Source organism: Nylanderia fulva, unplaced genomic scaffold (assembly GCF_048542155.1).
Source record: "Nylanderia fulva isolate GAGA-0341 unplaced genomic scaffold, ASM4854215v1 Scaffold93, whole genome shotgun sequence".
Classification (NCBI taxonomy): Eukaryota; Metazoa; Arthropoda; class Insecta; order Hymenoptera; family Formicidae; genus Nylanderia; species Nylanderia fulva.
The window spans coordinates 66,174-94,136 of NW_028191058.1; the positions used below are offsets into that span (position 1 = coordinate 66,174).

The following is a 27,963-nucleotide window of genomic DNA, read 5'->3' on the forward strand; positions in this document are numbered from 1 at the left end:
TAAACATTTGAAAATCTTTCTTTATAATGAAATCAACATGATGATTTTCAATAAGTTATAATTATATAATTATGCGCTTGTGAAAATCGCAAAATAGTGATTTGTTCTATATGTATAATATATATGTGTGTGTGTGTGTGGATGTGTGTATGTGTGTGTAATAAATACAGAGGAATAAATACTTAAGTGTATTATTACAAACTTAAATTATTTTTTCTGCCATTTGTCTTTACATAATTTTTCACTCTTCTATCAGTGTAACGAGAATTCTATCTTGCGACTGAATTGTCGAAACTAAACAGACACCTCCATATGGAGTGCAATATCCGTTCTCCACAGCCATTATATGCTAAATTTAAAAACACAAAACTGCTCGTAATCTTCGTCTTTTCACAATTTGTCGATCAATAGACAGTTAATCAATAGATAGTTAATCAAACTTGTTTCTATCATCTCATAACATTTTACAAGAGATTTTAATCTTAATATTATTCTCACGATACTTGTCTTACTATACTTTGAAAGTCATCATTATCATCATTATCATCATTATCATTCTTTGCAATATATTTTTTTCCAATTTTAATAAGGTACGATAAAACTCATCAATTTATAGGTTTCATAAAATAAGTACTTTTAAAAATTAAATGGAAAGTAAAATTTATTATTATAAATCAAATTTTTTTTAATTTCTTTTCCACGGTGTCTATTAAAAAATATTTAGAAAAGTATTTAGTCTTTCAAAATATAACACAAGTTGCTTAGAAAAAGAAAGTCAATTATCAAAGTAAGCATAGTGAAAGAATTTTCAATCGAGAATATGATAAAAAAATATTCACACAAGTAACATATTATAAGGAAATGGTTCGTCAATTAAGGCATCTGGTTCCTCGCCGACCATGTTGGAATTATGATGTCGGAGGCGACAAAGCACGCTAAAAATTCTGAAATGCCATTTCGAAATAGAGAGATATGAAAAGCTAAGCATGAAACAGCACTCCAGATGGTTTTAGCACATTTCTTGAAAATTATCCCTCTTCCTTTATATTTAAAAAATGCTGAAGCCATCTGAAATAGTGTTTCATCAAAATATCTTTTCTTAAGAATGGCATGCAAGAATCTTCAACGTGTGCTTTCTCGCCTTACAATCTAACATGGCTGAGAATCCAGAAGCTTTAAGATAGTATAACCGTCGCACATACATACATACATACATATATACATACATACATACATTCAACTGCACTGTTATTACTTTATATATATATATATATATACACACATATATATATATATACATATATATATATATATATATATATATATATATATATTTATTTGTGTATGTGTGTATAATGACTTAAATAAATAATAATCCATGTAATAAACACATTTCAAATTATAGTCTAGATTTTGTCTAATGTATCATATCGATCTACTATTCGTCAATGTACAAACACACTATTTACATCAACATTTGAAATGTGTTTTGCTAATTATCACGCCACTATAACTCTCTGACACCTCGGTTCTAACTCTTGCAATATTTTTCTAGAAAGCAATTGAAGATTCAGTGATTCAGCTCCGATAGACAGTGAATAACAAAGATCTTAAGCCAACTGTATTAACACTACTCTCTCTCTTATCGTACATTGATCAAATTGCAGCTTCCAGGTCCTGCAACTGTAATGTCAGATATTGCTGATATTAAAAGCAAGAAATCATGCAATCCTCTTTTTTTGTACATCCAAATAAATTAGTCTTTTTGCACATCACCACTTGTGTGTTCAATAATATATAGATCTATATCGAAAATATATCAAAAAATTTTTCCTTAGTTCTTTTCCCTACAATATAATAAATATATAATTTAATATATGTGTATATTATAAATCAATATAGAGACCAGGAGCCTTAAAAAGCATTAATTTATCAACATGTTGTAATAAGCTTTCTTATATTCTGGACACTTGGACTATGGCCATAAATTAGCCCCTTTGAACTTCATTATATGTAATAATCTAATTTTTCCCTAACGAAACTAAGGTACTGTATACAATACACATACATTGCATGAGTTGAGCAAGGTTTTTTTCGCAGTCAATTTTTTCTTTGCGGAAAAGTTTAAAAATTCATCGAATCCAATTCTTCTGGGACATAAGGTTTCACAAATGCGAGGCTACTTCAATATCAGGAATAGATAGGTCAATAAACCAAGGCTTTTCTCGCGTAAATTTCATTAATGGTAAAAGATTGCCTAACTCTCACATATGGCTCATAGTTTTAACTTTTGCTCGCTAATTTTCTTTCGTTAATCCCAATGAATAATAAAAGATATATAACATCAGGTTTAGAACGTAAGGACTCCGATTACTATAAAACATTTTTCGACAATCCGTATCTTGACATTCCAACACATCAATCAGGTGAACTTTGCTTTTCCTTGATATTGTCAGACAGTCGAGTTCGAGGTCGACGGAGGCTGCGTACTGGAAGCCGTCGTCGACGGCAGCGTCGACGTCGACGAGCTCACCACGACGACGGGCTTCACCAGGGTCGTGGTGTTAAGGTACTGAGCATTCACAAGCGGCATCTGTCCCACGGACTTAAGGATCGGCGTGGTAATCATCTTCCCCGCCAGACTGGACGGCGCCAGGATGTGTGCTGTCACCTGATTACCCTGAGAGACGACTGTCATCGGCGTGACGATCGGAGTTAAGCCGGAGAGTGGCGCGTGCTGGCCGACGATGTGGGCTATACTCTCCGTGGACGCGGCGTTCTGCATCATCGTCGAGCCCGATTTGCCCGCGCTCGTCTGAAGCGACACTCCTGCGTGGCTCAAAGTTAATCCTGCAACGAAAATGCAGTGTTGTACTTGGATGATTTTTAATTAGCTAGATAAAGATGATTTTGTTTTAAATACATATGTCTAGATTATAAAAATTATATGACGATTCATCAACTTCCAGATGATATTATTTTTTAAGACCGCTTATGTAAACACAGTAAAAAAAAATGTAAATTATAAAAGGGATATAAAAATATATTCATATTTTTATTTAATAGTTTTTCTACTTATATTTCTTGGAAAATAATTACATTATAAATAAAATATATATTTTTTATATTACCGTTTATTTCATATAATTTTTCCATAAAATTTTTTCATTAATTTTTAAAAAATAATTTAATTGATTTATTTCCATTAGTTTCACTGTAAAAAATCTAATAGAGTTTCAGTATGATTTTGGTTTAATTAAAAGAAAATAGTGTTCGAGGCTACGTATATTGGAATTAAATAAATTTAACTTGTTTGTGAAGTTTTGATTCAGCTTAAATAATATTAAAAAAAAATAATGATTGCCTTTTTCCTCAATTTGAGATTGACAATTAAAACTCAATTTGTGTAAATTTTGACAAATCTGATGACATCAGTGTTGTGCTTAGATGATTTTAAAATTAGCTAGATAAAGATGAGATGAAAATATGTAATTTATCTAATAAGATGAAGATGATTTTGTTTTAAATATATCTAGGTAAAATTATGACAAATTTATTTAGAAAACTTCCAAATAATATTATTTTTAAGATTGCTTATGTAAACACAATTATAAAAAAAATGTAAATTATAAAAAGTATATGTATAATAATATTTATACTTTTATTTACTGCTTAAGTTCTACTACTTAAGTATTTTTATGTGCTATAAATTAAATTGAATCTGAACATTATTCTAGGCAATTTAGTAAAGAAAATCGTTTTGTATACATATTTTTATTATCTATATAAAGATAAGATGACGCCAAAATTTCATCTAGATGATCATCTATATAATTTTATTTAGATGCAACAGCAAACACTGAACAAACACCGATCATCATCAAGTGTCCTCTTTCTTCCTGTATTGTACTACAAATACTTCTTTAAAGGAAGCTTAGCTAGCTCGCATTGCTTGTGCCTAGGTTTACATACCATTTGCTGGAAGTATATTCAGTTCCGCGCCACCGGGAAGTGCTCTTGCTAATTCGGAGCCATTGCCTCCAACTAATGCCACCCCGCTAACCATTTTATGTGTAGTATGTGCATCTCCCGTTCTTATTCTCGTTTGAGTATCTGTATGTGAAAATATTATTTTAGAAATCCAAAAGAGAATCCAGAGAGAGAGAGAGAGAGGAAGCGAGAGCACTTGTCTGTGTTACTTCCGTCTGTGTTACAAAGCCTAATAACGTGAGAAAGATTTATATATAAAAAATATATATATATATAACCGTAGATATTTGAAATAGACCCAGACAGAATTTAAAAAAAGGTAAGAATCTTCTCTCGACCGTACTGGCAAATATTATTTATTCAATTACAACATTTCGACCCTTCTTTGAGTCCTATCAAGTGACTACTAAATAATTTTCCGTTAGAATTAAATACCGGTGCACAAGGCACCAAATTTTACTTGGACACGGCCAAGATTTTTTTTAAAATATGAAATAATCTCATATTTGAGATTTAATTTCAATACCCCCTTTAACCCCCCTACGGAAAATAAATAAATGAATGCAAGAGAAAAATATAGATCCGAAAATCGCTGAATCGGGAATCGAACCCGAGACCTTTCGCTTGCCGGGCGACTGCTCTTCCAGCTGAGCTATTCAGATCCTTTCGATTCTATACTTTTCTCTGTTATATATATTAATGTTGGTAAACAAACGCATTTTTAAGCCAGCGTGTATCAATATAAGAGTTTTAACAAGGCTCTGTAATATAAATATAAATTTAACGTATAAGACGGGCAACAAGAGCCAAATCGCGGATGACAATGCTTTATCCTAACGAAACTAAATAATTTTCCGTTAGAATTAAATACCGGTGCACAAGGCACCAAATTTTACTTGGACACGGCCAAGATTTTTTTTAAAATATGAAATAATCTCATATTTGAGATTTAATTTCAATAATATATTGTAACGAAACTAAATAATTTTCCGTTAGAATTAAATACCGGTGCACAAGGCACCAAATTTTACTTGGACACGGCCAAGATTTTTTTAAAAATATGAAATAATCTCATATAGTGATCTAGATATATATATATATATATATATATATATATATACATAGATAGAGATTAATACAATAAAAAACAAAATTACTTCACTAACAATATTACAAAATGATAAAAAGAAGCGAAAAAATATAAAATTTATTAAGTTTATATAAAGTATAATATATTAAAATATATTTCATTATAAAATAATGTATTGTATTATTACATTAAAAATATTTTAAATGTTTAAAAACTTAATTTACTTGAAATTTTGAACAAAAGTACCTAGCCAAATCATGGAATTTATTTATAAGATTAAGTATACGCCTTGGAAAATTAAAAAAAAAAATTCGTATTTCTACAATAACTCACTCGACACGTTCAATGCTGGGGAATGCGTGGCGAGAACCAGCGGCCGGCCTTCGTTACCCGAATGTACGAAGGTGACGGGTCTAACATCGCTTGCGGACGATTGCATGGCCAGGGCCAACGGCCTGTCGTTGTTGGACAAATTGGAGTGCACAAACGTCACTCTATTGTCATTGGCGGTGGACGAGTGAACGACCAGAGCCACGGGCCTTGGCTCATTTCCGGCGTTGGATTGCACAGCGATCAGCGGCGGCCTGGACTGATCCGAGGAGTTTTGGACAGCTAGTGTGAGCGACCTGGACTCGTTATTGCCCGGAGCATGCGTGACCAAGAGCTGCCGTGTATCACCCGGGACCACCCTAAGCCCCGGACCGATGTGCTGCAAAGTCGGCACAATCGTCGCCAGACCCTGACTCGTATTCAACATTTGAGCGCTAATCGGTAGGTGTAATTGATGCGATTGCTGCACTATGCTAGCTGTGGACGACGTGGCGACTTTTTCCTGAAAACAGAGTGTCCTCTTTTAGCTTTGAAGATAGTGCAGATGATTTTAAAATTAGCTAGATAAATATGTTAAGTCATTTTAGATAAGATAAAGATGATTTTGTTGTAAGGAATTGGCAAAAATTAAACCCATATCAGATTTATGCATCAAACATATATTGCAGATTAAAATATGATTGAGATGAAGAAATTTTTAACTCTTTTTCTTCTGATTAGTGATACATTTCCAATCTTTAATTAGTCTGGGCTTAATTCTTTATACTTTCTTATGTTTAATTTCGTAGTCCTTATTTTTTTATGATATCTGAATTTTTACTAGTGTTGTGCTTAGAGAATTTTAAAATTAGGTAGATAAAGATGAGATAAAAATATGTAAATTCGTCTTAGATAAGATGAGGATGATTTTGTTTTAAATATATCTAGATAAAAGATATAAAATTATATGGCAATGCATCTAGATAATTTTCAGATATTATTTTTAAGATTGCTTGCGATGTAAATACAGTAATAAAAAAAATGTAAATTATAAAATAGATATAATAATATATGTATTCATATTTTTATTTATAAATTTTTATCGCTTACTGCTTAAGTTCTACTATTCAAGTATTTTTATGTGCTATGATTTTAAACTAAAATTATCTGAAAATTATTCTAGATAATTTAGAGAGTAAATGTATATACATTTTTCATTTAAGATGCAGATATAGATAATACATATTTTTATTATCTATATAAAGATAAGATGGCGCCAAGGTTTCATCTAGATTCATCTAGAATGATTTTAAACTAAAATTATCTGAAAATTATTCTAGATAATTTAGAGAGTAAATGTATATACATTTTTCATTTAAGATGCAGATATAGATAATACATATTTTTATTATCTATATAAAGATAAGATGGCGCCAAGGTTTCATCTAGATTCATCTAGAATCATCTATATAATTTTATTTAGATAACAGCAAACACTGCTTGAAAATGTCAATCTTAAATGTTTTGAGAAAAGGGCACAATAATAAGTCTGCGCCTTTTAGCTAAACTACTTCAGAGTTTTCTTGATCTTTTTGACTGCCTATTAGAAGGAAAGATATAAACCCTGAACAGTTCAACTGAAAAGAATAGACTTAATATTATCAAGAAAAATCGTGTTACGAATTTTCAAAGCCGCTTTTAGCAGGAGTCTATCAAGCGGCTCTGCAAATGCGTGATTTATTCTAGCACCGAATAATTTTCAAATCGCAATATTTACGATCCGACCTTGGATATGGTGCCGAAATCCTTTTTGTCATCGTTCGTAATTAGAAAATCCAAAGATTAATAATATACCTGCGGAGTAGAAATGCTAGCTGCAGGTGTTGCTGCGGCAGACACCAAATTCGCGGGCGGACTTTCTCTGGAACTGCGCGCGAGTTCTTGCGTTTGACAAACGACACCAGTATTTACAGCTTGATTGTGAATATTGGAAGTTGTGTTGCTAGTGGATTGCAATGCTTGCGGCGAACTGGCTGTTGTCACGCTGTTCAAGCTGCTTGTGCTACTGTATCTCGTACCACTTCGTGAGAGTCCGATGACATTAACTTCTATATTTTCTAAAATTTATAAGAGCATTTCAAATATTGCTTTAAGGAAAAATATTTATAATTATATTTTTTTAATTATTTTATATTTTAGTTTTTCTATTTAAGAAGAAAAAAAATTTTAATCTAATAAAAATAGGAAAAGTAAAATCGCGTAAATAATTTCTGAAGATAACATTTCTGTAGATTTTTTATTATCAATACTTTTTCAACACCAAGAATATTATTGAACGAAATGAATAAAATTGATATAGAAGAAAATATATAGGTAAAACTGATAATTCGCAAGAAAATATACTTTGTTAAATTCCGGCATGTTTCTTATTTTTTAATACAAATATATCTTACCATTTTTGGCGGTTAGTGTCATGTCCGGTCCAGAGTTTTGTTCCAGCAGAAGAGAATTAATGTCAATATGATCCCAAGACGCATTGTTTTCTTTCTTAAGTGCCATTAACTTTTGTTGAAGCGCGATTTTTTCTCTTGCAAGTCTCTCCATTTCGTGCTCATAATCTTGGTCTTTCTTTGTCAACGCCTGTGAAATGACAGAAAAAATATATCTTTCTATCTCAAATGCTGCTGCTTATATACCAGTCTTCCCCTATATATTTTTTAAACTAATGCTGTACAATTCATTCACTAACATACTCGTATATATTTGATTGCTGCATGTAGAATAGAGAGATTTGAAGATTTCTTCTCATCTTGCGAAGGGAGTTGCTTCTTCAAAAGCTCAAAACACTCTTTGAGATGTGCCCTACGATTCTTCTCCAATTTATTGTGTACTTCTCTCGTACCAGATCGGATAACGCAAGGTCTACGCAAGAAGATTTAAAAAACTATAGTTATATAGAATGAGTAATTAAAAAATTATTTCTTTAATTTTTGACGTTTCGTGTGTAGGTAGAACGAGTTAAACCGAGTAGGAAAGTCCTTTATCATTTTGCGATCTAAGCAATAATTAATAAGAAATTAATTGAAAAAGATCGGCCAATCAGCGCGCGAGACATTACGCGCTCATTGGCCGATTTGTAGAATACTCCTCCCACTACGCTTCGGATTGGCCGATCTTTCACAATTAATTTCTCATTAATTATTGCTTGGATCGCAAAATGATAAAGGACTTTTCTATTCGGTTTAACTCGCTCTATCTACACACGAGAGGTGGCGCGATTATTACAAGATATCCTGTATATTGTAACTGCATTTTGGAGTAAAAGTGTGTAGTGTGTGGCGATAATCTTTCTTCCAAAGTTGCACATATAATAATAAATATATATAATTTTGAGAGAAATAATTTATTTTACAAAAATTTGCTAGAAAGCTATGTAGTGTGTTTTTATTACAATATTTATTTTAATCTTTGCAATTACTTTTCACTGTGATGTAATCATGGAACAATCCTGACCACCATACGATATCATCCCGCGATATAAGTGACATAGTACACATGCCATTCACCTTGCACACGTGCACAACATAAATAGGTATAACAGCCTGTGTTTCGTCGAGGACGGCAGGGAGATGAAGCGAGAATACGAAGCAACAGGCTAACATATCGATTTATAATGGAATGTGTGTTGGTGTTTATGTAAATGTGTGTCCATTATTACCCCATATCTTGAATAAATTCGAACGTAAAGAAAAAAAAGAGATAGATATAACCAAATCAAGATAATGTAGCAACAAAACAGATAAATAAACCCTTAATTTGATTTTACAGCATCGTATATTCAAAATTCTTTTGTTAAAAAAACAATTTGCTGTGTTCCAAATCTTACACATTGTCATAAAACTCTGTGACGCGAAGAGAGAAATAAAGATGAAAAAAAAACAATAGAGAGGAAATTAAAGCAGTCTTACCCAGTTCGATGTTTTTTATTATCGTGGTTCGTTTCGACGTCCACAACAAGGTTGCCAACACTCTGCTGCGATTGATTCGGATTATGATTCTCCACATAATGGTTGTGTGTGTTGTGATGGTCGCTGTGATTGTGCTGCTGTTGCTGCTGTTGCTGTTGCTGCTGTTGTTGTTGCTGTTGCTGCTGTTGCTGCTGCAACTGCTGCGAATGATGATGATGGTGGTGGTGGTGGTGATGGTGATGATGATGAGAGGTGGAATGAAGTGCAGTCAGCTGAACCGGGTTCGACCCAGTTGATGATAAGGGTACGGCGACTCTCGCGTTGGAGACTACAGAATTTTCTCGTGATGCAATCGATTGACTCGTCCTGTTATTTTCCAACGGCTCTTCCTCTATAATATCATCAAAATGAGTTAATAATTAGATTAATTATTAATTAAAAATAAAGATAAATTTTTGGTAAAGTTAACACACAATAAAATAGAGTCTATTTAATAGACTATCAAGAGATGCAACACTTAAAATTATTTAAGTTTTGTAGTTATTCGTTATTTTACTCTATCTTTTACAAGATTAAACTTATTTGATTTATACATAAATTATTATAAAAATTATAGTTTCAAAATTTATCTTTAAATTTTATCTTAAAATTTTTAAAAGAATTTTTGAAGGAATTTTTGTTCTGGAAAATTCAGAAAAAAATTTCCATTATCTGATTTTATTTGTGTGTTGAGATCTTTATTTTAATATAAGACAACTTCGTAATACGCTCTTTAATTTTAATATAAAAAAATTTTACATAATTAAATCACATAAAAAAAGAAACAAAATTTCTGTCTCTCACACAAAGAAAAAAATAAATGAAAAATTTATAAACACAATATGATTAATATGAATGCAATAAAACCAAATATTGTAAGCATTATTGCATAAATATTAGCGATAAATCACTTGTATTTTTATAATTTTCTAATCCATAAATATAATATGTAACATAACATACAATGTTATATTGTAATAATATTTTATACAATATAAACAATTGGAATACAGTTAGATAATTCATAAAATAATTAAGTATGAAAATAATTAATCTGTTTTAAAAAATTCGTAAAATCGATAAGATTTATATTGGGAATTAAATTATTATATTTTCTCAATTTTTCATTGATCCATATCCATATTCTGATTTCTCTGTTTTTATCAAAAATTTTATCAGATGTATTTCTGTTGAGAAATTAATTTGATATTCTTTTAATCTTAGCTATGCTTTGTGATCTCTATATTTGCTTATAACAGAAACTTGAGTAGATAGATAAACATATCATATATAAGTAGGTAAACGAAAGAATATAGCTTGATATTATTGACATGTCATATATAATTCAGTGTATTATTCCATGGTCAACACATTATGTTCTTTGTGTCTTATCTTTTAAGATAGTAGCGCATATGTATGTTCAAAACATCTGCTTAACTTTCGCAGCATTTCTGTTAACAGTAGAAGCATTAAAAGAATTTCTGTTAACAGTAGAAGTAATAAAAAGAAAATTAAATACAAAGAAATAGAACAAAATATAGAAAAAATTAAATATACAAATTGACTGCTTTTTGCTTTTCTTGCAAATTTGTAATTTTGCAATTAGTTGGTGATAAAATAAATAGGATGGAAATTTTTTAGATAAAAATAAACTCTATATCTATATGTATTATAAATATCAATTTATATACATACGTACATACATACATACACACACACACACACACATATATATATATATATATATATTTATATATATATTAATATTATATATAATCGACACAAATAATATATATCAAATAGTGTAATATTTTAAAAATAATATATACTGATTTTTGCGAGACAGTACATTTTAATGCGACCAGTAATGCCAAATATTTTAATTTTGTTTATTTTAAATATTTAATGTAAAATGAAAAATTTGCAGAAAATTGTCTTTCAAATTATATAAAAAAATATGCTTTACTAATTAAAAAAACCGTATAAATTGCATTTAATATCAATTATAAATTGATAGTATACACCTAATTACTTGATTAGAGGTCTTAAACTTATATTTGTTTTTGAACAATTAATTTTTAACAGTATAAAATCAATCTGTTTAAAACTATTTTTTTTCATTTTTTTTATTATACTCTACAAGTTTTTTATTGTAAATTACAATACTTTATATATATATATATATAATGTAGAAGTTTGAATATTTGACGTGTCATTTTCTTTAAGTCTCTAAAGTTTTTTTTACTACTGTTTCTTAATTTTATTTATAAAAAATAATAAATTTGATAAGAAATTAGTTTATTTATTATTTATATAAATCTGTTTATAAAAATTTAGATGTGAATAAGGGACCCGTCCTCATTTAATTTTATTTTATGAATTTTAATTATCGCACATTCTATTAAAATTAAGAATATGTAAATTTTTTCTCATTGTACTTTAATTTCTACAAATAAAATTAATAAAATTCTTTTAGCGACTTTCAACGTCGTTAAATATAAAATTTTATATAAGTAAATAATTTTATATATGTATCTATATATATAAGCACCGTCCGTCTGTCTGTCTGTCTGTCTGTACCCGAACTACTTCCGCATTTGTGGACCGATTGTCTCGAAATTGGTACCAAAATGTTGCAAATTTTTCGGGGGTGGCTGCTGTGGGGTTTTTTTTTAATTTTTTAATTTTTATTTTTTTTCCTCACAGGAGGGTATGTTTTGTTGCGAAAAAAATTTTTTTTTGCAATATTTCTGAACACATGGTATCAAAATGTTGCAAAATTTTTGGAGATAGCGACGATGCGGTTTTTTCAAGTGTTACACTTCCACCCACTCACCCACCCACGCATTTACCCACATGCATGCGCATTTATGGACCAATTTTTACGAAATTAGTACCAAAATGTTGCAAATTTTTCTGAGGAAACTGCTGTGTGGGTTTTCTAAGTTTACGCCTCCACCCACGCACCCACCCGCGCAATTGCATACTTATGAACCGATTTTTTTTAAATCGGTACCAAATTGTCGCAAATTTTTTGGAGATGGAGACGATGCGGTTTTTTCAAGTGTTACACCTCCACCCACGTACCCACCCACGCACCCACCCACGCGCATGCGCATTTATGGACCAATTTTCACGAAATTGGTACAAAAATGTTGCAAATTTTTCTGAGAAAGCTGCTGTGTGGGTTTTTTAAGTTTACGCCCCCACCCACGCATTCACCCACGCAATCGCATATTTATGAACGGATTTTTGTAAAAATTGGTACCAAAATGTTGCAAATTTTTTGGAGATGGCGGCGATGTGGTTTTTTCAAGTGTTACACCTCCACCCACGCATTCACCCACACGCATGCGCATTTATGGACCAATTTTCACGAAATTGGTACAAAAATGTTGCAAATTTTTTCTTAGAAAGCTGCTGTGTGGTTCTTTTAAGTTTTATCCCACCCATGCATCCACCCACGCATTCAAACATTTATTCACAGACTTTTTCGAAATTTGTACTCAAATTTTGTTGGGGATGGCTACTATGATTTTAACAAATTTTTATCATCCTATTCATCCACCCACGCACCCATGCACCCATGTGCATACGCATTTATTGACTTGGTCACACCAATAAGTAATTTTAAATAAATTTGTGTACATGTTTGTGATTGCAAAAATTTGCAACATTTTGGTACTAATTTCGTGAAAATTGCATACAAATTAAAGGTTTATTTACACGAATTGCACACATAATCACAAATACGTACACAAATTTTTTAAAAATTACTTCTTGGTGTGACCAAGTCAATAAATGCGTATGCAAATGGGTGCATGGATGCGTGGGTGGATGAATAGGATGATAAAAATTTGTTAAAATCATAGTAGCCATCTCCAACAAAATTTAACTACAAATTTCAAAAAAGTATGTGAATAAATGTGTGAATGCGTGGATGCATGCGTGGGTGGGATAAAACTTAAAAAAACCACACAGCAGCTTTCTCAGAAAAATTTGCAACATTTTGGTACTAATTTCGTGAAAATTGGTCCATAAATGCGCATGCGTGTGGGTGGAGGTGTAACACTTGAAAAAACCACATCGTCGCCAAAAATTTGCAACATTTTGGTACCAATTTTTTAAAAAATCCGTTCATAAATATGCGATTGTGTGGGTGGATGCGTAGGTGAAAGCGTAAACTTAAAAAACCCCACACACATACACACACACACAGAGAGAGAGAGAGAGAGAGAGAGAGAGAGAGAGAGAGAGAGAGAGAGAGAGAGAGAGAGAGAGAGAGAGCGTGTGTCTTAAAGAAAGAGGGAGGGAGAGAGATAAGGAGAGAGAGAGCATGTGTCTTAAAGAGAGAGAGAGGGAGCGCGTGTGTTTTAGAGTGAGAGAGAGAGAAAGCGTGTCTTAAAAAAAGAAAATAAAAGATATGGGAGAAAGAAATAGATAACATAGTAGTCATCCACAAAAAAATTTAAACATTTAGTTTGGTATAAATTTCGTGAAAGTCGAACAACAAATGTGGAAGTAGTTCGCGGTAATACAAAAAAAGAATTAATTTTTTGTGTTAAAACGGATTTAATATAGACTATATGAGGACCGCGCAAAGCGCGGTCCGAATAGAAAGGCTGGCTTTGAGGACCGCGCGAAGCGCGGTCCGAAAAGCTAGTAAATAATAATTACATATAAATATAAATTAATACTCTTTATACATATATAATAAATAAATAATCTTTTGATTTATTTGAAAGCTCTTCTATTTTAATGTTTAACTATCTATACTTATATATTTATCATTATGACAGTATATCAATTATTTCTAATTTTAAACAATTAATTATTAAAAAACATTATTAATATTATAAAATATTGAAAACACACATTCTTGAACGCAAAACACACGGATTTTAACCGAGATAAGCAGATAATGTTTTTCTTTTTTTTTTTTTTTTCAGCAGAGGTTCTCGACCGAATGCAAGAAACAAATACACTTGCTACTGCATAAGTCGCGAGGACCGACTAAAATCTGAACTTAAGTGTTGCCACCACCTTCGATCCGACACAAGGGAGGGGGAGGGGTGTGACGTTTCCGTCCCACCCTTCTAGCTAGACAGCATTGGTGGTGGTACAGTGACAGTAATAACAATTCCTCTTCAGTGTTTAGTCTCTTCTGTAGCAGTGACGTCATGGACGCCCGCAGGGGATCAGTAAAAAAACAAAATTATAAATTTGTTTTTTTAACTTTAAACTGAAATTTATTTGAATAGTTAATATTAAAAAATGAAAATAACGAAAAATGTTTTTTAAATTAAAAATCAAAAATAATTTAATTATTCCTTTTCCAGGAAAAATCCTGCAGACGCCCATTAGTGACATCTATCTTTATGAAAACTGTTTCGAGTGAACTACTATGTTCTCAGCAGAACTATAAATATATATAAATTTGTTTTTTTAACTTTAAACTGAAATTTATTTGAATAGTTAATATTAAAAAATGAAAATAACGAAAAATGTTTTTTAAATTAAAAATCAAAAATAATTTAATTATTCCTTTTCCAGGAAAAATCCTGCAGACGCCCATAAGTGACATCTTTATGAAAACTGTTTCCAGTGAACTACTATATTCTCAGCAGAATTATTATTCTGCCTAAATTTCACCGACTTGATTAGTGAGGAAGTGGCATTTTAATTATAAGTATATCAAATCATGTTATGTTTTATCAAGAATAACATGTATATAAGATTTAAAAAATATTCGAATTCTTTGTAGATTCGTGTCTTTCCGTCTCTTCCCAAATGGCAAATTTTCAACATTTTTTATTTAATAAAAAAATGTTTATAAAAATTAATTTGTTTTGTAACAGAATACCCCATGTTAATTGAAATAGTTAAATATTTTGGAAAAATTGAAATTTTATAAAAAAAATTCTTGGCATTGTTTTTTGACATAAAATAATTTTTAAAGTTTAATTTAAATTTTTAAAGAAATGTATATAATGTAATTTTTATAGAAATCTATATAATGTTTTAATATATATATATTCTAAAATGTAAACCTAATAATAGTGTATAAATAGAATTTTGGTATTAATAAAATTTAGAAAATCGATTGATATAATAATTAATGACTTTATGTGTACGTAACAATTTTCAAATTAATCTTCAAATTGAATAAATCATCTTATAATATTTCCAATTTATTGAATTTAGACAAAGATTCAATCATATGATTAGGGAGGTCAATAGAGTTTTAAACATTTGTAACTTTTTTCTACTTGTCAGATATAAAAAAATTATTCGTCAGATATAAAAAAATCTTCTATATTTAAATTATGAGATTTAAAGCATAAAAGCTGTGACTATGTAAAAAATATATGGTTTTGTTTAAAAAAATTAATTTTTTGAAAAACCAAAAAAAATTTAAAAAAACAGCACTAAAAAATTTTATTTTTGTTGTAAAAACGCTGCAACTTTTGTAAAAAGAAATATTTTTTCGTAGTTTTTAAAATTTTCGAAATATCTAAATATATTTCAAGCAAAAAAAAAACTTTCAATATACAGGGTGTCCCATCAAAAGTGGCCACTCCCTTTTATCTTTGAAACTAAGAGATAGACCATAAAAATTATATATGAAATTAAATGGCTCAAACATAGATAGTTTTTGTAAGCAACCACTGTGCTCACAAAAAAGTTCAGTTTGAGCCATTTAATTTCATATATGATTTTTATGGTCTATCTCTTTTAGTTTCAAAGATAAAAGGGGATGGCCACTTTTGATGGGACACTCTGTATATATATATGAAATCTTAGATTTCAGGAAAATGGTAAAAATTATTAATCTATTTTGTAATAAATTTTTCTATGATTAACTCACCATCGATAACCAACATTTTCTCCTCACAGAAAAGATCATCTGCCTCTGTGCGATCTTTTTTAAATTTAGCACCTGAAAACAAAAATCGTTTATTTATTAAATATATCATAATTTTATGCATTTATATATATATAATAAAAAATTGTAAAATAAATAATCGTGATTATTTTTCATTTAATCGTTAGATTTCTTTTTTTATACTAATTAGACATTTTTCAAATATTTTAGATGTCAATTCTACGATTTCATAAATTTTTTAAACATGTGCAAGTTATTTTACTGCATAAAATATAGTAAAAATAATTTTATAAATACTGGTCTTTAAATTTTTAATTTTTTCGGATTTTGTACAAAACAATTATTATTCGGTTTAAATTAGTTTTCTTTTCTTAATGATAAGAACATCAACATCAAAAATAAAAGTTATTTGGGATTGGACATTAAAACAGGACACCTTGTATACATATATATTTTATCTTTATCTCAAATTCTGCATTACATTTATTATTATTACTCTTCAGTATATTTATTATTATTTTTTTTTTGCGATCGTATCATAAAACTAGCTAGTAAATCGAATAACAAGAACCAACAATTAAAAAATGTGCGTCTTCATGTGGTGTTGGATTGGTCGAGAAATAGGTTAGGTTAGGTTAGGTTAATATTTCTCCCCCAGAACAATTTGCAACGAGTGCAAAGGGGTGGGGAGGAGGAGGGAAGGTACGAGCGCGTGTAGGAACACAAGGATGGGGAGAAACTTGCCGGAGTAGCTCTATCTTACTTCAATCCGTCTACCCCCCACCCTGTTAAACGAAAGGAAGGAACTGGCAACACTGCAGATTGATTACTACGCCACGCGGCCAGTCGCGCGTGGTAGGGATTTAGCCAGGGACAACGCGCATGCGCAGTTCCAGCGGCTGATTTGACCGCGTATGTATGCGTTACGTGTGCATTTATTGGTCGTTGCTGACTATAGTCCGCGTGTTATACACGTGTTCGATCTTTCTGAAAGTCATTATGTGAATTTTAAGCAAAATTCCTTACACTGTAAAAAATGTATGTAATATAGTACATACAATTATATAAAATTACATAAATAATAAGTGTAATTTTACATATTTTTATAAAAATGTATACACGTGTTCGATCTTTCTAAGAGACATTAATGTGAATTTTATGCAAAATTCCTTACACACTGTAAAAAATATATGTAATATAGTACATACAAATATGTAAAATTACATAAATAATAAGTGTAATTTTACATATTTTTATGAAAATGTATACACGTATTCAATCTTTTTGAAAGTCATTAATTTTATGCAAAATGTTTTACGCTATAAAAAATATATGTAATGTATTACATAAAAATATGTAAAATTACATAAATAATAAAATTACACGATAAATAATAAAAATTATACATTTTAATAAAAATATGTAAAATTACATAAATAATAAGTGTAATTTCATAAAAATATGTAAAATTACACTTATTATTTATGTAATTTTACATATTTTTATGTAATATATTATATATTTTTTACAGTATAAGAAATTTTGTATAAAATTCATATAATGACTTGCGAAAGGATTGAATATATGTATAACACCGTGGAGTACAGTAAAATTACATAAATAATAATTGTAAAATTCCTTACTGTAAAAAATATGTAAAATGCATACATTTTTATTATTTATCGTGTAATTTTACACTTATTATTTATGTAATTTTACATATTTGTTATAGTGTATTTTTTGTACATATCTTATATATACATAAAATTTCTCCATTTTTTATATATGTCATATAAAATTCCCCATTTTGTACATACCTTACATAAAATTGTCTCTCTATTTTGTACCTTCGTTTAATTGCTTTATAACATGAAACAATGTTTTCTTAATATATTGTTTAGATTGCAATTACTTCGACTATTATATGAAATTAAAATATTATCCAGTGTTTGTTGTTATCGAAATAAAATTATATATAGATGATCATCTAGATGAAATTTTGGCATTATCTTATCTTTGTATAGATAATAAAAACATGTATTATCTATACCCCCTTCCCCGCATCTTAAATAAAAAAGTGTTATCTTTATTGAATTATTTAGAATGTGTGTTAAGATAATTTGATTAATAGCATATAAAAATATTTAAGTAGTAGAACTTACGCAGTAAATAAAAATTAACAAATAAAAGTATAAATATTTTTTAAATTTCTTTTATAATTTATATTTTTTTATAATTATATTTACATAAGCAAACTTAAAAATAATATTATCTGGAAGTTTTCTAGATAAATTTGTCATATAATTTTATCTAGATATATTAAAACAAAATCATCTTCATCTTATTTAAATAAATTACATGTTTTCATCTCATCTTTATCTAGTTAATTTTAAAATCATCTAAGCACAACACTGATGTCATCAGATCTGTCAAAAATTGCACAAATTGAATTTTAATTGTAAATCTTAAATTGAGGAAAAAGGCAATCATTCTTTTTTTTAATATTATTTAAGCTGAATCAAAACTTTACAAACAAGTTAAATTTATTTAATTCCAATATACGTAGTCTCGAACACAGATTGAGTTGAAACCAAAATCGATAATCATTTCACAACTATTTTCTTTTAATTAAACCAAAATCATACTAAAACTCTATTAGATTTTAACAGTAAAACTAATGAAAATAAATCAATTAAATTATAAAAAAAAATAAAATACTAAAAAAAAAAAAAAAAAAAAATTATTTAGTAGAGCTATTTTTTAAAAAGAAAATCTTATGTCATCGTTTTTAATTTTGTTAGAAAAATGATATATAAGAAAAATGATAAATAAATAATCTAAATAAAAATTAATGAAAAAATTCTATGGAAAAATTATGTAAAATAAACCGTAATTAAAAGAAATATATTTAATTTATAATTGTTTTTCAGCAAATCGGAATATTTTACTTCGAATTCTTTAATCCACTCTAATCCTGATATGCAATTGTTTAAATTTTCCGATAATTAAAGTTTTGTTAAATAACGAATACGTATAAATTCATCGACGAATTTATTGAAAAATAAGCTTTAAAATTATGTGTTTGTATTAATCAATTTCTTTGTATTCATCTGTCATTTATTTAAAAAAACCCGCAATTTACTAAAAAAAAGGTCTGATAAAAAATATGTATGAGATTTAAATATGACAATTTTTCAAATCATATGTGATTGATGAGAACACACACAACATTACAAAATGTAAAAAAATCAGGAATCTAATTTTTTTTCCTCATAGAAGTCACTTTGCATACGCAGTGTAAAATAGCGGGAAATGACAGTCATGTGTTATGACTTTATGACATTATAAAGCGGAATTGCATGCTTCGCGTGTAAGATAGACGATCTTAAATGATAATTTAACACACCATTGCGCGTCATATCAGGTATAATCGCGTATTGCCGCGATGATATAAAAGCACGTGTATCCCGATAATGGATCGAATTATAACAAAAGATATAAGAAAATAAACAAAATTATAAAGCATTTAAATTATTCATATTGTAATCGAGATTGTGTGTAAGCACTCGCAGATTCTTATTTTATTTATTTTTATTTTATTTTGTGAGAAATTTTCTGCTTACACATACCTACGCACAATACACGATATAAATATACAGAATGTGAAGTAAGAACGTAATTTGCAAAATTTCCTATACTTTGTACTAATTTTTTATTAAAAAACTTTAAAAGTATAATGCATAAAAAATTTGAAAAAATTTTTTATACATTATACATAAATTGTAAGCGTGGAATTTCATGTAATTATTTCATAGAATTTAGTTTTACTAAGTTAATAAATGTACTTGTTCTCGAACGTTGTATCTTTATAATCGTCTAGATTAAGACACGTGTTTATATAAACTTTTTTGCTTAAAATCATGTGTACAATCAAGTTCTAGAATACTGACCATTCCTTCTGAAACACCCTATATATATATATATATATATATATATTTATAGTTTATAGTTAATATGTAAATTTACTTCAATAATTAGATACACTTGATAAGAGCCAGTAATTGTTGGCCGAAACGTTGTGTGATTTCTTGTTTTTGTAATGTGCCAGTTTGGTCGAATTGAATAAAATTAAGTTATATATATTTTATATTATTATATATATAAAATGTTAAAAAATTATAGAGGGAAAAAGAGAGTGAGAGGAAGGGCAAAGAAGGGAGAAAAAAGGAGAGAAAGAGAAGGGAGGGAAAGAGTAGCTTAGGGAAGAGAAGAAAAGGAAAGGAAAGGAGCAGGGGAAAAGGCGCGAGTGAGAGGGAGTAAGAGGGAAAAGGAAAGGAGAGAGCAGGAAAAAGAGAAAGAAGGTGGGGGAAGAAGGTACTGACTGCGCGCGAAAGTAGATGGCGCTCTCGTGAATGAAATGCGAGTGACCGAGCTGCGCCGTAGTTTCTAGAGTCAGTGACCGGGTTTCCTCCATCTTCTATCCTCGTTCACATGTCCGACACACGTGCGCGATACCCGGATTTGTTACCATTGCTGTAGCACAGTATCAAAGAGTTGCTACCAAATGTATCTCCTTCTCTAATTCCTTTGTTTCAAGTCATCTCATATTTTTCCTATAACAACTTGAACATCGAATAGCTTCGATATACTTCCTTTCCCCAACTTGTTGAGTTCTATTATATTTTCAGCTTTTTTGAGATCTATTACGTTCTGTAACGAATGAAAATTTTATTCTTTTTCTTCAGTGATGCATTTTTGTGCACGGTTTGTCAAATAGCCCAGCAAAGTCAAACTTAATGGACGGGGATCTTCGTGGGATGTAAGAAGAAAGAGAGGAAGACAAAGGAAGAAAATATATCGAGTGATAATTCACAACTAATCGCATCATGTTTTGGCCTGTAGGATTTACGAGTATTCGCGAAGATTTTCCTCACAGAATTGGCTGCCAATCAAGTTGACATGAACAAAATTTAGTGGCAATATCGAAGAAATATGATGCCACAATAATCTTGTGGATGTGATCAAGACACGTGAACTGTTTTGTTAATTGATCTAAAGTTGATCCAAAGGATCGAAACGTTCAAATTAAATAAAAGCACAACAATGTTACGTCTAGTTCTTATTAACCTCATCTGAATTTGTATTTATAGACCACAGACTTTTGGTTTTATTACAATAATCTTTGTTTATCACTCTGAGAGAACCAACCGATTAACCAATAAGTAATATCTGGGGACGAAGGAGCATTGCTCGCAAAACATTTAATTCTTTAATTGTATCTTATATTTGGAAAAATACTTTGGGATGGTTTTAAAATAAAAGAAAAACATCAAAGAGCTACTGCAAGATAAGGGTCAATTGACTCTTCTAGAGAACAAGAAATATGTGCTCATCCCAAAACATATATAATAAATGGTGAACTCTAGGAGATATAGTAAACGTTTTCACACGCAAATGACTTTCTCCAGTGTTCGCCACGATTGAGAAACACTGTCGCAAGGTAAATCATACCTAATTTGGAAGCAGGGAACGCCGTTGATCATCGCATATGATTGCGCGTGCCAGTGTTTCTCAATCTAAGTAGACATGATCATTATCAAATCCTGACGTCGATGGGGATAAAGAAACGTGGGGGAGATTCGGTAAAATTATTCGATTATAATTTTTCTTGGTTTGACGCCTAGCTTTTTTGCTTCAGGCTCAACAACAAAAACGTAGTGAAACTTTTGATGTTATTTTTTGCTTTTATTTTTTTTCGTTTAAAAATGTCTTTATTTGACATAATTTATTTATTTTATTTTTTAATTTGGAGGAATTATTCTTATGATGCGTTCCTGTTTGGTACGAGTGCATTTTCATTGAATGTTGCTTAAGCGCTGATTCGTCAACACGTTAAAGTTTTTTTGCTTCTTATCATTGGAAGATTAAGATAAGTTTTACGGATGACAATGCATTTTGTACATTTCTCCGTTTTTGTGCATTAAATATTGCCGTTCCGCAATGATTTAATTGATATTATATTGGTAAAAAAAGAGCATTGCATTATTAATTATCAGTAAAGTATTTGCAACATTGACAAAATTATTATTGCATAATATGCAAGTAATGTTGATAATATAAAATGATAGAAATACGATACATGACACATGTCTATTATTTTCTATGTTATGAAGAAAACGTGGCATATTGAAAAAAATATGGCTGATTATATTATATTTATGAAAATTAAGGACCGATTAAAATGGTGTAAAATGCTAATTAGAAAGAAAAATCTTATTATACTAATCTTGATAGTTCTGCTTGATTAATATCAACCTAAAGCTGTCCTTATTGAAGCAACAACAAACAACATTTTTAAGAAACATGGAACATGAACAAAAAGTTGCTTATTGTTGCTCCAGTGAAGACATAGCTTATGAAGCTTTCGGCAACGAGCAATTTTTTTAAGAAACATGGAATATGAACAAAAAGTTGCTCGTTGCTCCAGTGAGGATGCAGCTTATGAAGCTTTCAGCAACAGCTAGCAACATTTTTAAGAAACATGAACACCAACAAAAAGTTGCTCGTTGTTGCTCCAGCGAGGACATAGCTTACGAAGCTTTCGGCAACGAGCAACTTTTTTAAGAAACATGGAATATGAACAAAAAGTTGCTTGTTGCTCCAGTGAGGATGCAGCTTATGAAGCTTTCAGCAACAGCTAGCAACATTTTTAAGAAACATGAACACCAACAAAAAGTTGCTCGTTGTTGCTCCAGTAAAGACATAGCTTACGAAGCTTTCGGCAACGAGCAACTTTTTTAAGAAACATGGAATATGAACAAAAAGTTGTTCGTTGCTCCAGTGAGGATGCAGCTTATGAAGCTTTCAGCAACAGCTAGCAACATTTTTAAGAAACATGAACACCAACAAAAAGTTGCTCGTTGTTGCTCCAGTAAAGACATAGCTTATGAAGCTTTCGGCAACGAGCAACTTTTTTAAGAAGCATGGAATATGAACAAAAAGTTGTTCGTTGCTCCAGTGAGGATGCAGCTTATGAAGCTTTCAGCAACAGCTAGCAACATTTTTAAGAAACATGAACACCAACAAAAAGTTGCTCGTTGTTGCTCCAGCGAGGACATAGCTTAAAATATCGACCGAATAAATTCCGAAATATCGGAAATAACAAAAATTAAAGAAAATCTAAATAATAAAGGGAAAAAAAAACATGTAAAAAATTAAAAAAAAATACTAGGATCAGAGAAGTTTCATGTTGATCCTGAAGTATAAAAGTTAAGCATGATAAAAAAAGAAAAAATCAAATATTATTGCCGAAACTCTACCGACGTCAGAATCCGCTAGGTGCTTATAACGATTCATAAAAGGTCGCCGAGGAACCGGCGCGCGTGGTACTCACCACGTGGCTCAGAAGAGGCGTAAGTGTGGTTAGAGTGGGGCGGCGCGGACACAAACGAGTGCTGGTCGGAAGAGGAGGAGGAGGAGGAAGTACTCGCGAGACGCTCCCGCTTCTTCTCCTCCTGTTCGACATAATAGGCAGCTTGTAGCAACGTTTCCAGACTCATTCTATGGCCGATCTGCTGTTCCCTCGGAGCAACGGACGCAGAGGGGAGAGGAGGGACGCGATGATTGTGGTAGTGATTGTTGTGCTGTTGCTGCTGTTGTGGTTGTTGCTGTTCTCTGTGCTCGCAGACGTTGGCCGAATGATGGTCTTGCTGATTCCGCAGCATCGAATCGCCGGCTTTACGGCGGCCGCCGACGCCGCAGCCGCCGCCGGTTCCTCCAGACGCCGGCGATGAATTGGCAGGACCAGGTTGTCGCAAGCTCAGCCAACAACCACCTTCACCCCTCTTCCTTTTGCTTGCGTCGCTGCGTCCCGTTGATACTTCGGACGGTCTACGTGCGACAAAAAAAATTAATCGTCGTCAGTAAACATGTTTACATTTATTAATAGATTCGGAGGGAAAACAGATATTACGGTTCTACAATAAATATTCGAGCGCGATATAGGTTTTGGAAAATGAAAAACTATAGAAAAAAAATAAAATATAGCTTCTTCCACGAATTTAAAGGTATTAAAAATTGAAGAATAATTTTTAATTTAGGAATTAAAATTATTTAAATATTATTATTAATATTTAAACATTTATTTATCGCGATTTTTTACTCTTACATCTAGAATATATTGGAATTATTTGGAAAACGCCGGAAAGAGAGAGAGAGGGAAGTCACGATTGTCGAGTACGTATGTGTGTGTGCGCACTGCGAGGGACGTCACGTGACGCGTATACATGACGTAACGCAGTCGCGCGGGAAGCGATTTCCATCCCCACTCCTAGCCGCCCACTCACGCCGCTCTTGCAACAGACGGAACGTGCCGCGCAGGCGCACTGCGATGGCGATACGGCGCAGGTTTTTCTTTCTTTTTTTTTTTTTTTTTTTTTTAGCACAGAATGGCAGCACGCATCCCGAGTTCGCGTTGCTGGAATCGAGCGAATTTATTAGAAAAAAATAAAGAAAAAGGGCGAGAATGTGTTTTGAGACTGCAACTCGTGAAAAAAAAGAAAATGTGATCACACACTTTTCAAACGCGCGATTTATATTCGATTTTTTGCGTTCAAGGATTAACAGAACATAACGGTGCAAAAGTTCCTTATTTTCTTTTATATTTTGAGATATTTATTAAACGCTTACTAGAACTGTCATAATATATAATATATGAACTATTCATCTCTGTATTCTTTATAAAAAAGTATTTGTAGAACGCTCGGTTTCTTCAATTCTTTTATTCTCGAGATAGTCGATCCCTGCAACTCGCGTGTAATTTTATTTTGCGATTCGATCGATTAACTGAAGTACTTTTTTTGCTTCATAATAATGCACGAGCTTGATACATCGATCGACCGAAAATTGACAGTTCATAAAATTCTGTTTTCGCGAATTCCTGTTATTCATCCGCTAGATACACGAAATCATGTAATTCGCGCTAAAAAAAAGCGAGAAAGAGAAAGAAAAGATTTATTTTTATCTTTTTTACAACAGGTTATTCTTATATACAATAACAGGGGGACATCACAATAGAAATATATGAAGATAACAAAAATTGAAGAAAGTGATACGATAATCTGTGAATAAAATAATTTATTACTTCAATAAGATTTAAAAGATCAAAAATTTTAATTTATTTTTTAAATTTAAATTCAAAAATAAATTATGAAAATAATAAAGTTAAAATTATATTTTCAAAAAATAGCAAAGAAAGAGGAAGAAATAGGGTAAGAGAGAAATATGATGTGTGAATAAAATAATTTATTACTAAATAAAATTTTAAAAAATAAAAAATAAAAATTTTAAATTTATTTTTAATTTAAAATAAATTATATGTGCACAAATAAAAAAATTATTATTATATTTGAATTCGCATTTAACAAGATTTAAAAATACTTAAATCCGAAAAAACTGACAAAAGTTGAAACTATATTTAAAAAGAAAAGGAAAATATCGCAGAGAGGGGAAGGAACAATAAAAAAAAGCCAAAGTCGTAAATATAAAACGAAACGAGGCTTTCCGTGTCGATTTGGAAAGCAGAGATATATACCTCGCCGGATGAAATCGCGAAAGCGTACGACATCGACGACGTGCGGTCGCACTCGCATTCTTCCGCGGGAGAGAGAGAAGGAGAGGGTAAAAGAGAGAGAGAAAGAGAGAGAGAGAGAGAGAGAGAGAGAGAGAGAGAGAGAGAGAGAGAGAGAGAGAGAGAGACAGGATAGTCGATCCGCCGCACGGCGATTAATCGCTAAAACGGAAATCGCTAAGGTTCTACGATGCGCGCGAAAAATCAAAAAGAGAAAAAAAAATAAGAAAAAGGAAAAAAAAAGAAAAAGAAAAAAGTTCGAGAAAACGTGTGCCCACATCGCCGCGTGAGCCCCCGACAACTGACAAAGCGTCAACACGCACGCTAGTGTGGGTCGACGACGCACGCAGCGGCCGGCCAATCGGCGCGTCCCGCGGCCCGTGACGTCACCGGGCTAGCCGCCGCGCCATTGGCCGGTTCTATAATGGCACAGAAAACACGCCACGCAATCATCTCCGTACACATGTTAATTAAATAGATGCTAGGCGACTAGGAAGAACATTTTTCATGCGATGCTCCGCGTCTCAAAATTCGCCTCGGTCTCCCTCTTTTCAAGGTTCATTTTATCTCTCACTATTTTTTTTTAAATTTTTTCCGCGCTCCCTCCCTCCCATCCCTCCTCTCCTTCTTCCTCTTCATCCCTCGCTCTTTCTCTCGAACGGGCGTGGTAGTTTATGGAAGAGAGAAAGATATATAGATATAGAGACAGAAGACACAAGGCTTTGTGTGTATGTGCGTGTGTATATATCTCCGTCAAAACTTACGTATTGAAGTACGCTGTATTCCGTGATCCACGCAGACACACACATACACATATACACACGCACAGGGAGACACTGGGCAGAAGTAATTATAGCGGCGTTACGATAATCCTCGACTCTTGGTCACTCGGAGAAAAAGTCACCTCGACCACGTTTCACGGCGTATTTGTCATCCGGGAGGGAAGGAATCCGAGGCAGCCTCCGACGAGCCTCCGCGACGAACAACGCTGAGGAAATCGGAACGAGCGGGCGAGCGAGAACGGACCAACCTGAAGTTGCTGCCGGGACGCGTAAAACGAAACGAAGGGAAAAAGAGAGACAGGCGTTTCGGAGTTCCGCGCGCGCTGCGAAACGTGGGTTATAACCTGATCGATCTGCTGGCGCGTGGCGGTGGCATTTTACAAGCGCTGCTGAAAACCACTGCGCATCAAACTGCCATGCTTGCACGGCCACGATTCACGTGTCCGGACACCGTGTCGCGGGCCAATGGTCGCGCGGCGCGTGACGTCATCCGGCTCTATCGACGAATGAGCGCGGCCCATGTGACGCAGCGGCTCCCGCTGGGCGTGTAAAAGAAGAGACGAGTATCTCGCTGCTCCTCGCTAAATTCGCGCTCTCTTCCTTTCTTTCTTCTTCTCCTCCTTTTCTTCTTCTTCTTCTTCTTCCTTTTCTTCTTCTCTTCCTCCTCCTTTTCTTCTCTTCTTTTTCTTCTTCGTCAAAACGTCACTCGCGAAGAAAACTCGGATCACTGCGGAAACTCCGTTCTCTCGTTATTTCGCGTCGCGCGAGAGATTATGACGTGTGCACTCTCGCGCGAGGAGAGGAGAGAAGACACACGAGACACGCCAGACACCCGGCTCGCCCGGGCAAACACTCACGCACGGATCGTCATGGTGGTGTGGCGGCGCGGCAGCGGGCAACGCGTCACCCTCTCCGCCACCTTTTGTGTCACGCTTCCTTCTCTGTCACATGGGCAGGCTCTCGCGGAGCTGCACGAGCGCGAGCGCGTTGTTGCCATGTCTCTCGGCTCGAGTACGAAGGGTGGGGAGCGCTCTCTATGTGCTCTATTGTTTACTTTCGCCGGTGCTTTCGCGGGCGCGCGTGCGTGTCAATGCGTGTCCACGAGGTCGTCCGATGCAACCTCTGGCTACCAAAAATACATCTCTTTGGCACAAATCGCTTTTTCTTTTCTAGGAAACTTTTTTCTCGCTTACTTCGATCTCGGGCGCAAATTCTATTTCCGATGAAATTCATTAAAATACGCTGGGATATGTGAAATATGTATTTAAATT

The 27,963-nt window shown here is 32.3% G+C and overlaps 1 protein-coding gene across 3 annotated transcripts; it reads right to left on the bottom strand.

Moving 5' to 3' along the window:
• LOC114929542 (uncharacterized) lies at positions 1-27,669 on the bottom strand. Of its 3 annotated transcripts, none has more exons than XM_029301118.2 (10): positions 27,037-27,669; positions 23,676-24,172; positions 16,265-16,336; positions 9,358-9,748; positions 8,143-8,311; positions 7,843-8,029; positions 7,244-7,506; positions 5,414-5,912; positions 3,973-4,113; positions 1-2,850 (listed from the first exon to the last, which is right to left on the bottom strand). In XM_029301118.2, the coding sequence occupies exons 1-10, from the start codon at positions 27,066-27,068 to the stop codon at positions 2,453-2,455; spliced, it is 2,649 nt and encodes an 882-aa protein (XP_029156951.2). In that variant the 5' UTR covers positions 27,069-27,669; the 3' UTR covers positions 1-2,452. The 3 variants fall into 3 exon arrangements, with proteins under 3 accessions (XP_029156951.2, XP_085346115.1, XP_085346114.1); XM_085489989.1 differs by lacking the exon at positions 27,037-27,669 and adding an exon at positions 26,675-26,751; XM_085489988.1 differs by lacking the exon at positions 27,037-27,669 and adding an exon at positions 25,875-26,018.
• Between the last annotated feature and the right edge of the window lie 294 nt (positions 27,670-27,963).

Coding starts and splice junctions, on each gene's coding strand:
- LOC114929542 (XM_029301118.2), bottom strand. CDS start 27,068: ATGCCACCGCCACGCGCCAGCAGATCGATCAG. Junction 9,749..16,264: donor GAAAATGTTGGTTATCGATG/GTGAGTTAATCA, acceptor ATGATATTATAG/AGGAAGAGCCGTTGGAAAAT. Junction 2,851..3,972: donor GAATATACTTCCAGCAAATG/GTATGTAAACCT, acceptor TTTTCGTTGCAG/GATTAACTTTGAGCCACGCA.